We start from the raw sequence: 16,505 nt of genomic DNA, 5'->3' as shown, positions 1-16,505 counted from the left end.
GGCTGGGGTCCTAGTTGCCCCTGGACCTTGGGTGACCAGGGACTGGGCCTTAGGCTGTATCTCAAAAGTTGTGACCAGGACAACTCAGCCCCTGGCCATAGAGCTCTCCTCTGAGCCCTTCATCTTGCGGGGTTTCAGTCGGCCAGCAAACCAAGCTGCCTATACCTGCCCTGCCGACCCATCTCCCCCAGCCAGTATAAGAACCACCCTCCAGCCCCTGGACCTTTCTCCTGGGGCTCAAACATCCTAGGGTCAGAGTGCGTGGCTCTGTTTCTTCCCCAAGAAGTAGCTATGCCTGAGGGGCTTCTCAGTTAGTCCCCTCCCCGCCAGGGCGCGGTGTGACGCCTCCTATCCCTGTTCCACATCAAAGCCCCCTGCCAAAAAAAAGTCCTTTGGCAGGGCTTCCCTGGTGGCATAGTGGTTGAGAGTCTGCCTGCCGATGCAGGGATCACGGGTTCGTGCCCCGGTCTGGGAAGATCCCACATGCCGCGGAGCGTCTGGGCCCGTGAGCCATGGCCGCTGAGCCTGCGCGTCCGGAGCCTGTGTTCCGCGACGGGAAAGGCCACAACAGTGAGAGGCCCGCGTACCGGGAAAAAAAAAAAAAAAGTCCTTTGGCAAGATTCCTCCTGAGCCAGCGGAGGAAACTTGGGGCTGGTGGAGATCAGTGACTCCCTTGTAAGCAGGGCCAGCAGCATAATTTGCGCGTCCCCGTGCACAATGACAACGCAGGGCCCCTTTTGTTCAAAAACTCTTAAGAATTTCAAGACTTGGGCAGTAGCTCCTCAAAGTGTAGGGCAGCAGGGTCCCGTGCTCATGAAGCCCGCCCTGCTTGGCTGGGTCCCAAGTGGATGGGGAAAATACTTGCTTAACGTCCAGGAGTCAAGGAGCCTGGGAGGCCTTCTAGTTCCCCATATGGATGCTGTGTTTATCCCTAAAAACACATTTCTGTTTCCTCCCGGCCAGCAAGTCTGCCAAAGGACCACCAGGTCAGGTGGTGGTTCGGGAAGCCGGCATTTTGTACTTCCTGTGTTTTAGCACGACATCCCTCTCCATCACACCCACGTTATTTCTGACGCTGTTCAACTTCAGTGGAGCCAGAGGAGTGGCGCGTGTTGAATGCGAAAGATTAACGTTCAATTGGGCAGCGGAACACTGACGTTCTACTGGGGACGAGGCACCAGCCAGGGGCGCAGAGCATCCTTCCATCTCTGCGGAGCTGGGTGCCAGCTCTGCACGTTAATTCAGGCTCTGCCCTCCTGGGGGCGCAGTGCCCCAGCTCTGAGCCCGCGGGGACGGGGAGCCGGTAGCGGTGCGCGCCCGCACCCCAGGGTCTGTCTCCGCCGGAGCCTTTCTTGGTGCTGATACGCGCCCCCGCGCCCCCTGCCGGGTGCTGCACCGGACATCCACCCGCCCGCACCTCCGAACCCCCTCCCGCACCGGCTTCCAGAAAGCTCCCGGTGCTTTCTACCGCATTCTTTGGGCGTGAGTCATGCAGGTTTGCAGCCAGCCCCAAAGTGGGTGTATACGCAGCAGAGCGCTATAAATACGAGCGCCTCACCGTGCTGTGCACGCGGCGTCGCCAGGAGGAGCGCGCGGGCACCGCTGACCGGTGAGATGTCCCCACCTTTCCTGCCCCTGCGCAGAGCCTGGCCGGGACTGATGAGCGGGCGGGGGGCGGCACCCAGGCGAGGAGAGGACGGCTACTGGGAGTCACAGGGCTGTCAGAGGGGCGCTTTAGATGGAGTCGCGGATCCTGGGAAGGGAGGTGGTCGGAGCCCCATCACCAGACAGCGGAGCCGGGACCGAATTGCTGGCAGACAGGCAAGGGACTCAGGAAGCCCTTTGTTCATCAGCTCCAACCACAATTCTGTGGAGTAAACGGGATAGATGTAAGGATCCTCCTTTTGTAAAGATGTGGGAATTGACACTTGGAGGACTGACGCTGTTGCCCGAGGCCAGGCTAGTGAGTGGCAGAGCTGGCCTGCACTTGCAGCCTTCCTGCAGCATCTTCCTTGGAAAGGTACTGAGCTCCAGGGGTGGTTGTCAGCTTGCGCGCATGAGTCATCTTGTTTGCTCGCGAATTCTCTAGTTCTCTGGATTGTGTGTTTATAAGTAATGATGTTTTGATTTAAGTATATGTTGCAACCACTGAAATCCTACTCTTTCTGCTTCCTAATGCACCAGGGTACATCAGAGAAACATCACACAACCTCCATCAGACTTCAGACATCTGATTCAACTGTCTCATTTTACAGATGATAATCTGAAGCCTGGAGAGGTTTAGGACCATCTCCAAAGATAGACAGCAAATAGGGATCAGAATTGGGATTAGAACCCAAGCCTTGACCTTCCAGAATTTCTGGACCTAATGAAAAAAAGAAACTTCTTCTTATTTTTTTTTAAGAGTGAAGTTTGGAATTTGAGCGTAAGTACAGATACTATGAAAGGATGCTCGCCAGAGTGTTCATGATAATAATAGTGGGAAATCACAGACAATTTAAATGCCTGGCCTCGTGGGATAGCAAAATAAAGTACATCAGAAAAAGGACTCCATTACACAGCCACAAAAGTGTGCTTTTAGAGAGTATTTGAAGATAGTGGGTGTAAAGGATCCCATTGTATGCAAATGCATAGAAAAGAGGAAATATACCACATAACGTTTGCCTCTCGATGGTGTGAATTACAGGTGAATTATTTTCTCATGTTTCTTTTTGTTTGAGTTTTCTGCATTTGGGGAGGCAGTAGGAGAGGAGCTTGGGCTTTGGGCTTTAAACCCTGCAGCTTACTAGCTGCGTGACCATGTCCTCCCCACGGCTTCCTCTGGGGAAAGGAGGGCCTTGGAGTGGCTTGTTCAATCAGAGCAGTTGGCAACCAGGCACCCTGGCCAGGAGATGGGTGGGGAGGTGAGTCAGTGCAAAGGGAGGGCAGTTTGGCCGCGCAGCCGCTGTTCTCCTACTGGCCTTGGACTAGTATCGATATCACCTGCAAGCTTATTAGAAAAGCAATCTCTGAATCAGAATCAGCATTATAACAAGACTCCCGGGTAATTCGTAGGAGCTGATCACATCACGGAGGCAAAGCCCACAGTCAGGGAGGGACCACAGGTGACCTTTGTGTACCTGCTTCAGTTCCTCTGTCCCTCTCCCAACACACCACCTCCTCCCACTTCCCCGATAGATACTGCCAATGCCCGTGATTGACCCTACGTCAATTTTGAAGGAGTCGGAATTTCCTATGATTACATAAGACCCTTGGGTTTACAGAACGCGTTCCCATCTCTAAGGTCTCTATTAGATCCCTTTTACAGGTGAGGAAACGGAGGCTCAGAGACTTAAGTGACTTGGTGTCAAGGACACAACACTGGACTGGGGTTTGGGGGGGCTGAGTCCTCATCCTGGCGTTGTCACCAGCTTGCTGCAGGCCTTGGGGAGCCCCATCCTGTCTCTGGGTTCGGCCTCCCCTCTGAGGTGGACGGATTGGGCAGGAGACAGGTCTCTCTCCCAGCTCGGAACTCGATGGCTCCCACGGCCCCCTGGCTCTTGGTGGGAGATCCTGTACTGACCGCTGCGATTCCAGACTTCTCATCCAGAGCTCTTGCCTTTGGCTGCCCCGTCTCTCTTTTCCTCAGGACCCAATGCCCTGTCTTCTGGTCCCAACCTATTTCAGAGTCTTGTGTCTGGATTTCTCAGAAGTCTTTGCTATCGGGGGCCTCTTGCTGGAGGGGTGTTTCTCGCCAGCTCTCTCTCTGGCGTGACAAAGGCTCTGTCCCTGTTTGAGGCGTTTCAGGCTTCAGTGAGCAGCTAGGACAGAGCCACGCAGACCTGAAATAGCACCCTGGCTCAGCTGCCCACTCACCATCTCTGGGGAAGGCGGTGACCCGCTCTCTTCTCCCACGCTGCTCGGGAACCACAGCCTGGCTGCCTTACTAATTATGTCTGAGGAGAGACTTGCCTTATTAATATTCTCCCAAGGGTCCAGATGGGCCTGCTGAGCAGACAGCAGCTTCTGGATGTGCATCATTTCAGGAAGGGGAGACCCCCTTCCCATTCTCTTAGGGGAAACGGGTGAGTTCAGATGAGCATTGGGGTGAAGGGCAGTGCAGGGGGAGGGGTTTCTGTTTTGCAACAACTTCAGCTTCTGGGAAAGGGTCCATTGTGTAAGACCAGCTGGTCCAGGGCTCAAGGCAGCTAGCCGAGTGGTGGTGGGAGGACCCTGGCACACACCCTGCTGTGGGCTTAGAGGGACTGGCTGCGTGAAAGGGACCTGGCAGAGCAGAGTGGCACGTCCTCCCACAGGGACTTTTCCTGGGGAGGTTCCTTGCCCTGCCCCCCCTCCGCCGTTAATCCTTTGGCTTTGCCCCTCCCTCTCTATTCCCTGAAGACAACCGTCCTCCCCACCTTGTTCTACTCTCATCCATGCTAGGGATGACAAATGGATTTATTTCCCTGTAGCAACCCAGAGGCTGTCACTGCCTCAGACCCTTGAAAAGCAATTTCAGGAGGTGTCGAGCCTTGATGGGGACAGTGCTGTGATTGATTGGTGATGCCTGCTGTGGGCAGGGTGGGTGATGCAGACAGCAGGGGGCTGTCTGTGCTGTGGGCTGCAGTCCCCACTTTAGGGGGACGGCAGAGGCCAGCTGAGTGACCCAAGAGAGGTGTTTTCAGGGTTTGTTTGATGTGAGCAGGTATCATCAGATAGATGCCCTTTCTGGATGCAGAAAGCACATGTGCCTTTTTTAGGCATCGTCAGCTATTATGGGGGACAAGGAGAAGGAGGAAGGAGGAGGGCGGCTCGGACCAGAGCCCAGTGGCTCTGACTCTGGAGTTCTCGTTTCTTCTATATCAGGCTGCTGTCCTGTGGTTCCTCCCCGTACCCACTTCCTCCACTTTCTTTTGAAGGGGCCCAGTGGCAAGTCTGATACTTTCTTGTCACTTCCCTGGGATAAAAAGTCGGTGATGCCAGCTGCGGGGAGAGTGGAGGGCAAGGCCTCAGCAGGGTTCCTGGGAAGCCGCACAGGCAGCAGGCTGGGCCCGTAACCAGCGGGCTGTCTAGCTGTTACCATGACAGTCCCCTGTTCTCTGCAAACAGAGGCGTGCTAGGATTCCAGAATTGGAGAAGGAGGCAAGATGAAGACTCTACTGCTGCTCGTGGGCCTGCTGCTGAGCTGGGAGAATGGCAGGGCAATCTCGGACAAAGAGCTCCAGGGTAAGTGACCAGGCGTGCTCTCCTGGCATGCTTCCCTGTGTCAGGGCCCCAAGGGTTAAGACCACCTTTGTCCTGTGCATCGGATCGGGTTTGCTCTGCCCGGGCCCCTCTCTGAGCCGTCTCTCGCCGGCCTAGGCTCTCTGTGGTCAGGTGGGCTTCCAGGCAGTTTCAGGTAGACCCCAAGCCCTTTCTGGCTGCTGCAGCTCGTTTGGCTATTCCCCTCCCCGTCTGCTCGGTCCGGCGTCCACACCTCTTCCACGAAGCTCCGTGAAGCCTGGACCATTGGAGCCTCTGTGGGTTTCCCCTTGAGTTTCCATAGCACTTACTACCTGTATCCACCACCTTTCCACCTAGAAAACCAATGCTCCGGATTCAGGTAAGGCGGAATATCATTCACTACGAGGGCTTGTCATCCTTCAGAGCCCAGGTGGTGGTTCCCCTCTGCTGCCAGGCCTTTGCTGAAACCTGTCTTCCCTCTGCCCCACTCTTGTCCTATGAGCTGACTGACTCTCTGGGGGTAATAGTTAAAAACCCAAGCGTTGAGCTCAGAGCTGGGTGGAAATCTGGCTCCGCCCTCCCCAGCTGTATAACCCTGGGTAAGTATCTTGATCTCACTGCGATTCTTTATCCTCGATTGTGCAAAGGGGTGAAGACAGTGTCAAGAGTATTAAATAAAATGCACGTGAAGTGTCCAGCTCAGCATTTGGCCCAGGATAAGAACCAGAGAAGCATTGGCTGTTACTTTTGGTACTTTGGCGACATTGTCTCATTACATTTGTCACACGGTGTGGTGTCTGATCACAGTCTCCTTGAAGGATGGTGCTATTAAGTCACCTCTGTGGGCCTGTCACCTGACACTGCATCGGAATAGCGAAGTTCAGATGTTTGCTTAAACTGCATTGCAGAAAGACTTGTATCCACAATAACACTATTTTATATTTTGATGCTTAAACAGTTATGCTTCCAGGATTTTTTTTTTCCCTTGAAAAATTTCCTCTGCAGCTGGGTAGGCTGCTTCTCCAGAGCTCCAGGGGCGGACTGGGTTGTCCCTCCTCTGGGGCGTGTCCGCTCCGATGGTTTGCATTTCTGAGCAGCTGGGTGTAATCGATTCTCTGGCCCTGGGTCTACAGTGAGCCCTGGGATGGAACCTGTGTCAGGGCAAAGCTGGGGCCGGAAGGCTGCCTGCCAGGAGGATCCCAGCCATGGCAGCCCCTGGGCCCACTGGCCTTTCTGACCATTCCAGCTGGTTCCCAGCACCATCCCTTCCTCTGGCCTCATCTACCTCCCTGCTCTTTTCTTGCAGAAATGTCCACCGAGGGGAGTAAGTACATTAATAAAGAAATTAAAAATGCTCTCAAGGAGGTGAAACAGATAAAGACCCTAATAGAACAGACCAACGAAGAGCGCAAATCATTGCTTGGCTCCTTAGAGGAGGCCAAGAAGAAGAAAGAGGTAAGAAAAGCCCGGGTGACCCCCACCTTGATCCGCTGTGCTGGAGGGAGGGAGGGGCCGTTGCTCTTCCGAACGCCCTGCCAGGTTACTATGGTGACCCGCAGGCCTTCTCCGGTTGTGTCAGCTGATACTGGGGCTGTGGTTAACAGATAGGGAAGGTTTATTTGCTTTTCAAAGCTTCAAGCAGTGAGATCTTGGATCTGGTTTTGTTACAAGCCTGGCCCAGGGCCTGCCGCCCAGATTCACTTCAGTAGATTTTTCTAAACCCAGACTATGTGTAAGGTCCAAGGCAGGCTTTGGGTAGGGCCTGTCACTGTCACAGGTTAGGAGAGGGGTGGCACCCTACCTTCAGTAGGGGCGATACCTTCGGGGGTACGGCAGGCGCACGCTGTATTGCCCAAGGCTCTATAGAGTTCTGGACTACTTCGTAAAGAGACACCTAGGTCCAATGGTGAACATACAAAACGAAAACACTATAATTCAATAAGGAGCTTATTTAAAAAGTCAATAATGTCCTTCAGGGTCTCCTCAAAGCCTATTCCCATTGCCACCCTACCCGTAATGACAGAGATGCTGAGATGGGGCCCCCTGCCACCTTCATGACCCCTGATGCATAGAGTAAAAGCATTATAAAGACTCAGAAAAGTTGTGCGGTAAAGGAAGCACGTGTAACTTCATTTAATCCAAGTGTTTTCCAAATCGAATTGACCATGGAATCCAGTTATTTTTTTCCTGATAGCTTGTAGCACAATTCCATGGAAACCACTTAAGGAAATGTTGGCCTGGGTGCAGCTCTAACTTTCTTGGAAACTTAGTACCTTTCTTGGCATCAGTATTAGTTCTCATCACACTGTGAGAAACCTAGAGCCCTTGTAGAAGTGGCAGGTCCTGTTCATGAATTTTTGTGCTTCTCATTGGAGTTTGATATTTGACAATCCAGGTTCTATGATAAAGCATATCAAGTTTGGAAAAAGGCTCCATGACTTCTTAGTTGAGGAATATGCGAACCGGAAAGAAAGGAATTGGGCAGCAGAGTTGACGCCTGTGAGTTGGCCCAGTTGGAGGCGTGGTGGCCATCTCGGACGAGGGGGGCAGGGGACACAGAGCAAGAGAAGACCTCACATATTCAGATATTCATAGTGTAGCTTTGCTTTGGGGTATGGATGGTCTACTTAATTCTTTGAAGAGTAATACACTCATTTGTCAAGATTTTAATATAGAAAAGCAGAAGTTTTTCCATAACCCTTTTACCTAAGGACAATTCACTTAACATTTGATCTATTTCTTACTACATTTTCTCCTCTATACTTTTTGGACAGTGACTATACTCAAACTCCTGAATTTTTAACATGAAAAATGCTTATTATAATACTTAAAACTTACTACAAACATCCCTTGTAATGCTGTCCTATCTACCTTTTGTAGGTACCACAGTTTCCTTAACTTGTCCCCTAGTTTTGAGCATTGGGGTTGATTCCAGTATTTTTGTTGCCACACATGAATATTGTAACAGATATCTTCAAGCATATGGATTTTTCCTTTATTGCAGGAATTCCTTGGGATAGATTCTTGTAGAATTACTGGATCAAATGTCATGGTCATCTTGGAGAGTTTCGGTAGTAGTGGTGACTTTAATTTCGGAAGCTTACCTATTCCTGTGGCATGCCGGGGACCATGGTTGCAATAGAGAAATAAGATTCAGGGAAGCTTTGAAAGATGACGTTTAAATTCCAGAAGTTGAGACTAGGAAGTGGGGTATTGGCGAGAGGGAAGTCCTGGGGTAGAGACTGTAAGTGCAGCGTCAGAGAAAGGAGCTGTCCAGATGAGCTCTAATGGCTGGAAAGGACTAAGGAGCAGTTGGATCTTGAAGGCGAGAGGATGTTTAGAGCCAGATGGGGAGGGAATTCCAGGTGGGCAGATGCGGGAACACGTGAGCCAGAGCAGGGGTGGAAATAAGCACCCCATGTGGCCAGGTTGGGCCGGGGGGCCAGCACCACGGTGCCTGCTTGGGGAAGGGGAAGCCGTGGTTTCTGTTGCTAACCCAGCCTCGGTCCTCCTGTAGGATGCCCTGAATGACACCAAGGATTCTGAAACGAAGCTGAAGGCGTCCCAGGGGGTGTGCAATGAGACCATGACGGCCCTCTGGGAGGAGTGTAAGCCTTGCCTGAAACAGACCTGCATGAAGTTCTACGCGCGTGTCTGCAGAAGCGGCTCGGGACTGGTGGGCCAACAGGTGACGAGGGGCCCCGCTTCTTCAGCACAGCCTGGGCTCTGGTTGGGCAGTGAGGAGAACTGAATATGCTTCTTTGGTTCTGCACCCAATTCCAAGTGTGGGGATTTCCCCATCAAGAATTTCTCCCACACCGGCTGGGTGTCCTGCAGTTGAACTCCGCTCTGACCCCGTCTACCCAGAGACAGCGTCGGACCCCACGGGCTCAGGGCTCAGTCCCACAGGACGCCTCCCCATCCCCACTGCCAACTTCAGCCGCCGATCACAAGTCCAGGTGGTCACCTGTGTTTCTGACGGACTGGCTGTAGATTAGAGTTTCCCATGACCGCCCCCTTGGGTTCAATTAATTTGCTAGATGAGCTCATAGAACTCGGAGAAACATTTTACATACTAGATTATTGGTGTGTTGTAAAAGGATATAACTCAGAAACAGCCAGATGGAAGAGATGCCCAGGGGGAGGGATGGGGAAAGGATGGGGAACTTCCATCACCTCTTCGAGTTCAACAGTCTCCTGCATCTCATTGGCACATGTGTTCATCAACCCAGAAGCTCCCCAAGCCCATCCTTTTGGGTTTAATGGAGGCATCATTACATAGGTACGATTGATTAAATCATTGACCATTGGTCATTGATTCAAGGTCCAGCCCCTCTCCCCTCCTTGGAAATCAGGTGGTGGGGCTGAAAGTTCCAACCCTCTAATCCTAGGGTTGGCTCCCCTGGCGACCAGCCCCCATCCCTAGGTGCTTTCCGAAAAGTCACCTCACTAACATAACAAAAGACACCTTTATTGCTCTTAGCACAGGAAATTCCAAGGGCTTTAGGACCTCTTTATCAAGGACCAGACCAAATATATATTTCTTATTATAAATCACAATATCACAGCTTCATTTCACATGCAGTTGATTAGTTCTGGCTGCATTGGGGCCCAGAGCGCTGTGATCAATTGGTAATGTCTGCTATGAGTGCAGTAATGTGGAGTCATGAAAAGCACCTGTGCCAGGTATTTGCCATCTTCCGAAGACTCTCATTCAGCAATTATTAGCTGCCTAACGTAACAAATGGCTCCACGGTATGGCAGAGCCCTGCATCCACTTAAACAGAAGGAATTAAGAATTTTTAGTACCCTATTACTGATCCTCCCTGTCCTGCGGGCCTTGCTCAGCTAGGGCTCATGAATTTCGCCCTTTCCAGGAGTCCCGTCAGTTGGCCCTTGGCTGAGCGGGCTTGGGGATCACCAGTGGCCAAAGAGGACAGCAGACTAGTCTCATGTGACGGGCCTTGTGACTCTCTCGGCCTCGCAGGTCTTCCTAAGCTCTTCCCCTCGGGGTCGGTAGAAAGGAAAGGCACTGACCTGGACAGTTCAGAGATGGGGAGCCAGTCCCAGCCTGGCCTTCTGCCGCCTGCTGTGACTCTGAGTTGCCCCGGGTGCAGGCAGGAGGGGCCGGGCCTGGCCCGTCTTGACAAGGGGGAAGCACCCCTGACTGTCCCCTGTCTCCTGTCGCAGCTCGAGGAGTTCCTGAACCAGAGCTCCCCCTTCTACTTATGGATCAACGGTGACCGCATCGACTCCCTGCTGGAGAACGACCGGCAGCAGGGCCACGTGATGGACGTCATGGAGGACAGCTTCACCCGTGCATCCAACATCATGGACGAGCTCTTCCAGGACCGGTTCTTTCCCCGGAAGTTCCAGGACACTCAGTATTACTCGCCCTTTGGCTCGTTCCCAAGGGGATCGCTCTTCTTCAATCCCAAGTCCCGCTTCGCCCGGAACGTCATGCCTTTCCCCTTGTTGGAACCCCTGAACTTCCATGACATGTTTCAGCCCTTCTTTGACATGATCCACCAGGCCCAGCAGGCCATGGATGACCACATGCATAGAACTCCCTACCACTTCCCGATGGCGGAATTCCCAGGAGGTTAGAAGGATGGGATGGGAAATCACAATTCATTGAGATGCTAACCCGTTAGATGCTCAGAACTGTGGCCGGGGCTTGGCATGTGTCATCTGAGTTCCACCCCCAGAAACCTGGGGAGGGTGCTCTCATCCCGGTTTGATGGGGAGAAAACTATGACAGGATGGTGAAGGAGCATGTCCAAGGGTTCACAGCTGATACAGTGGGAGCCAGTCAAATCTAGCCCTGCAGGATTCAGAATCTGTGTTCTTTCGAGTGTACCAAGCTCCTTGCAGCAACTGGAGGGCATGACATTGACTCTTTCCTCTAGAGAACTAGACCCCTTTGTCTTGGGAACTCAGGTGGCTTTATGTGGACGCCATGCATATATTGGTGACAAATTATATAATCAGCTCATGGTACGGTTAAGAAAGCTGTTTGTGGCTGTAACCTTAGGGTCTGGTAGAGAATGGGCACACAATGAATATATTTTGAATGAAGGAACTCTAACATGGACACGAGAAGCCAAAACTTTTCAGAAGTGATTTCCTTCATTGAACCAATAGACACTCGTTGGCCAACCCCATCTCCTAAATGCTACAGTTTGACCGGCACTGGGCTGTGGCTTGAAACGGATTGGAAACACAGGAGGGTATTGAATTGAACGAGGAGTTTACTGCCTATCCATAATGGGGGTCTCCCTGTGTTACAAGGAGGTTCTAAGGTGGATCCTATTCCTGCCTTCAAGGCGCTTGCTGTCTGACCCGGGGAGAGAAATGAGCCAGACAGAATGCAGAGCAGAACGGGTTATGATGCCAGAGAGAAGTACGAGCAGGCAGGAGACGTGCCAGCAGGTGGGGATGGTGGGGGAGGGGGCCGAACCCAGCTCAGGGGGCCCTGGGGACCACCTGCTGGTCCCGCTGCAGGGAGCCCCGATTCGAGCCTGTGTCTGCAGGCGAACAACCAGAGTCCAACCTGCTCTGCCCGCAGAACCATGTCAAAGGGCCAGACAGTAGTGTGGAAGGGCTCTGGGAGATCGCGGTGGTCCATCTCTGTGTCGCTCTGTATGACTTTCCCTTGTGTGTCTCCAGGAAACAGCAGTGACCGCACCGTGTGCAAGGAAATCCGCCACAACTCCACGGGATGCCTGAAGATGAAGGACCAGTGTGAAAAGTGCCAGGAGATCTTGTCCCTGGGTGAGTCGGGGGGCCCTGCGGTCTCCTGTGTCCTCGGGTCTCCAGCACCTCACTAGGGCTGCATTTATGGGCTCAGATGGATGGGAGTTCAAATGCCAGCTCTGTTGCCTTCCAGCTGTGACTCTGGGTGGGGGAGTCCTTTGCCCAGCTCTGCTTGGGTCCCCATCTGGGGTCGCGGGTTAAGATGAGGGGCTGTCCCTGAAGTCGGACAGAATACAAGGTGCTTACCACACGATCCAGCTCACGGTTAACAGGCTGACGGTGGCAGGAGCTGCCGTGCTTTTCTAAAGAGCTGTCATCCTTTGACTTCCCTCAGTTCGTCTGTTCCCAAGGGCCAAACATAGTAGCCATCCTCATGTTTTGCTGCAGACAGTGAGAGTTTAGGCAGTGTGGATTCTGTTAAACAAACTCTTCCCGTGTGTGTGTTACTAAACACTCTTGTAAACACTTTACAAACATTTACTCTTTTTCCTGGAACAACCGGGGTGGCTACAGTTATCATCCCTGTCTTACGGAGGAGGACACTCAGTCAGAGGTTTGGTGACCTGCCCAAGATTACATGATGCCCTGGGGGCGTTTGTGGTGTGTTCCCAATCAGTGCTGCTGTGTTCTCTACCCTGAACACGTGGGTCTCTCCTAGTGGTACCCTAGCTTCCCGGCAACTTTACCTTTGGTAGGTTGGTCCCTGAGGCAGAGGAAATACCTCCCTTCCGCTGTTTCCTTCGGTTTTATCAGGGGGACTAAATTCTTCTTACTTGGAAATAACACCTATAAAAGCGGCGAAATACTTCCTGGCCGACAACAGTCTATGCTCGGAAAAAGTTAATTGTTTCCCTTGTACCGAGCGGATCGATCTTACGGCTTTGCTCTTACTTAATCCTTTTTGGGTTTGCCCGGGCAGGCCTTCAGAGTCTAGCTAAATATTCCTAGTCTCACTGCTGTGATTTTAGAAGCTACTGCAAAAGAAATACAAGTGCTGTAAGAGGCTGATCTATGAAGAAGCGAGAGGTGAGTACACAACCTCCTGGGTTTATCCCATAAAATACCACGATTAGAAGAGTGTAAATCACACCGTGAGGGAGTCACTTTAGGGCCAGAAGAAGAGACCTACAGATCCCCAAGCTCAGACTGGCGCCCCTGGCACTGATCTTAATGTTCACTGATCACAGCTTCCTGAAACAGCGGTTTTCTTTTCTACATTGAAGAAGACTTATGACCCCTTATCTAAGATGCTTGCAGACATTTGAGCAGGTGCTGCCCGGGACCTCCAGACAGGAATTTCACAACTTCGGTGCTACTGGCATTTTGGACCAGGTCCTTCTTTGTGGTGGGCTGTCCTGTGCACTGTGAGATGTTTAGCAGCATCCCTGGCCTCTACCCACTGGAGGCCAGTAGCCTCCCACCCTCACCCCAGTTGTGACACCAAAAAGGTTTTCAGACCTTGTCAAATATCCCTGGGGATAGCACCGCCCCAGGTGAGAGCCACTGCTCTAGACTGCTACCCAGTTCTCAATGACAGTCCTTATTTTCAATGATTCCCTGGTAAGAAGAGTTAAGTTTCGTCATTATATACCTTTTTCAACCGAGTTTATTGTTAATAATCCTATGTCTTGTCCCACCTGACATTTTATTTTATTCTAGTAGAAATCGTCACAGCCACCATGGTGAAGTGTGTAAAGAACTCCCCCTTTCCCCTGACGTGCTTGGGTTTGATGTGCTCTTTTGGGGATAGTTTTCAAAAATCAAGGGAGAGAAAAACAGTAGTTTTTAGAGAGAGAGAGAGTGGGTAGTTCCCAGCCCTTATCCACCTGACAACCTGCAGTGGGCACTTGGTGACCAAAAGCCATGAACTTCCCCGCTCTCTGGTGAGCTTGGCGACCAGCCATGGTGGGCAGGTGGGCAAAGCCCGGATGCCCAACCCCAGGCTACTGTGCTGTGTGGCCCAAGGGTCCTGACTGGCTCTTCTGCTACCCAGGCTCCTGGGGCCAGAATTTCCAACTCTACAGATATAGGCAAGCTTGGAGAATTTTCCAGAGCCACAGACTCAGAGTAGGAAGAGCCCAAGTTTAGGAGTTAAAGCCCGGGGTTCAACATCCTGCCCTCGCAAATCGTTCATCCTATGACTTCAGGCAAATGAGGTACCGCTCTGGTCCTCAGTTTCATTCTTGATAATACTTAACGTCAGAATACATCTGACTATTAGAGCTCACGGCTATCCAGTGCGCTCGGTGGTGCCTGGTACATAGCAGGTACCATGGCAGCTACAAGTAACATCCACCGTTTCCTGAAATGACTAATGGAGGGAAGGAGGGCAGTGAGGTCTGAGCACGTGGAGCCCTGAGGTCCGTGCTGCTTGAGGTGTGGGCAGTGCCCCTCATTGCTGGTCCCCAAGGGGACAGGGTCTTGCACCCAAAGAGAAATCAGTGATGTCACTGAGACAGTTTGGTTCAGATGACATCGTCTCCCAGGGCAAGACTTTCTCAATGAAGGACGCGCATCCTGATTTACATGCGGGGCGAGCCTTCTGCTTTGTCTTGAGCTGCTAGCGAACGCTTAGTGGACTGGAGCTTGGAGTAGCTCTGCCTTAGCTCTGCCTTAGGTCCTGGCTGCGTGAACTGGTTGCCATTTGTTTTCATCCCTTTTTAGCTCTCACTTCACGTTTCTGTCGTTTGTCTTTTTTTTTTTTTTTTAATCTCCGGGCAGACTGTTCAGCGAACGACTCCTCTCAGATGCAGCTGCGCCAGCAGCTGAACATGTCCCTGCAGATGGCGGAGAAGTTCAGCAAGCTGTATGACCAGCTGCTCCAGTCCTACCAGCAGAAGATGCTGAACACATCCTCCCTGCTGAAGCAGCTGAACGAGCAGTTCACCTGGGTGTCCCAGCTGGCCAACCTCACGCACAGCGACAGCCAGCACTATCTCCAGGTCTCCACGGTGAGTCTGTCCTGGCCACACACTGAAGCTGGGCTCAAGGTGTTGTCTGGAGCTCATGTGATCCTCCCCCAGGGCCGAAACGGGGTGAAGATGTTCAAGAGCGCATGTCTGCTTTTCACTGAGCATTTGTCATATGGCAGGAAACAAAAACCTCAGGTCCAGTGGTGCATGGAAACCTCATCACTCAGTGACGTGGAATGTCATGAACCCATTTTACAGATGAGGAAACTGAGAGGTTCAGCATCTTACCCAGCATCTCCTATCTGCAGGGTGATCACCTGGGTGTTTGTTTGAACCTGTCTGCCCGGCTGCAGAGCTAGTGCCCTTTCCAGGGAGCTGCCTTGCTGCCCCGTCCTGCCTAGGATGGCTCATGAATTGGCCCATCGTTCTCCTCCAGTGATAAGAAGCTTCCCTCTAGTGCTGGGAACCTTTTCTTTTTCTTTCCCTGATTCCTCTTCTACCACCACGTGGCCAGTGGCTCCTCAAAGGAAACATGTTTTACTCGGTGGGGCTCCCCCAGGTTGGTCCTTCGTGAATGACATTTACACCCACAAACGAGGGTCTCTGAATTAGGGCATTTCTGTTCACCAAGTTGTATAGGTGTCGAGGTGAGTAAAAAGCAAAGGGGTCAACTGATCTGAATTAATAAGCCTGACTTCAGGTGCCAAATGAGTCTGTGTTGACCGTTGTTTCCGCCCTCTCGTGACTTTTCTCCTTTTAGGTGAATTCCCACAGTTCCGACCCCAGCGTTCCCTCTGGCCTCACTAAGGTGGTTGTGAAGCTCTTTGATTCCTACCCCTTCACTGTGACGGTCCCACAAGAAGTCTCCAATCCTAAGTTTATGGAGACTGTGGCAGAGAAAGCGCTACAACAATACCGCCAGAAGAGCCGGTGAGTGTGCAGGCCTCACCCGCGGTCCCTCTGGGCCCGTCAGGTCCCTGGGGACTGAGAAGAGGGCAGAGGACCTGCCCTGGGAATCGCTGCTCCTGTAGCCACAGCGCAGGCAGGGAGCCACGAAGTTACTGGGAATTTTCTCCTTCCTTTGGAGGATGTTTCTTCTGGGTTGCTAAGAATTGGAGCGTTGGTTGCTGCCTCTCTGTGAATATCAGGCCTCACCTTCCCCTCCCCGCCTTCTTTTTCAGGGAGGAGTGAGACGTGAGCATTGCTTTTCCAAGTATGGGGGTGTCTGCGTCCAGCTGCCCCCGCGATGAGCCACAGCCCCCTCTAGAGAGCTCTGCACGTCACCAGCTGACCAGGCCCTGGGCTCGAGGCCCTCCTGACTGCACCCAGCTTCTCCCTCTGGATTTGCACTGTAATGCCTGCATTTGCTGATCACGGGAAGAACTTCCCCGCACGCCACTAACTCAATAAACCGCCTTGTAATCTGAATGCTCTGCTGTGTCCTCTTTATGCTATTTTTGTTTTGTTTTGTTTTTTTTACATCTCCCACACACTTTCATTTGGGTGTGGAAGAAAAAAGGAGAAAAGAAAAAGCAATGGCTAAGATGGTATGTTCTCATATAGTTGAGCATAAAAGGAGTGGGACAGTGAAGTTGACCCAGTTCAAAGATTTCTTGCTTTTAGGAAGAGAGATGT

General features: G+C 52.1%; 1 protein-coding gene across 3 annotated transcripts; it reads left to right on the top strand.

The window, feature by feature from the left end:
- The first annotated feature begins 1,317 nt into the window (after positions 1-1,317).
- Positions 1,318-16,298, top strand: CLU (clusterin). 3 transcript variants are annotated; one of them, XM_067745236.1, is made up of 9 exons: positions 1,318-1,609; positions 5,089-5,205; positions 6,509-6,657; positions 8,720-8,890; positions 10,393-10,804; positions 11,872-11,976; positions 14,680-14,909; positions 15,631-15,800; positions 16,052-16,298. In XM_067745236.1, the coding sequence occupies exons 2-9, from the start codon at positions 5,127-5,129 to the stop codon at positions 16,059-16,061; spliced, it is 1,326 nt and encodes a 441-aa protein (XP_067601337.1). In that variant the 5' UTR covers positions 1,318-1,609; positions 5,089-5,126; the 3' UTR covers positions 16,062-16,298. The 3 variants fall into 3 exon arrangements, with proteins under 3 accessions (XP_067601337.1, XP_067601339.1, XP_067601338.1); XM_067745238.1 differs by lacking the exon at positions 1,318-1,609 and adding an exon at positions 4,040-4,064; XM_067745237.1 differs by lacking the exon at positions 1,318-1,609 and adding an exon at positions 4,430-4,560.
- Positions 16,299-16,505: the final 207 nt, after the last annotated feature.

This window comes from Pseudorca crassidens, chromosome 7 (genome assembly GCF_039906515.1).
Source record: "Pseudorca crassidens isolate mPseCra1 chromosome 7, mPseCra1.hap1, whole genome shotgun sequence".
Taxonomy (NCBI): Eukaryota; Metazoa; Chordata; class Mammalia; order Artiodactyla; family Delphinidae; genus Pseudorca; species Pseudorca crassidens.
This window is presented reverse-complemented; position numbering and strand designations above follow the sequence as displayed.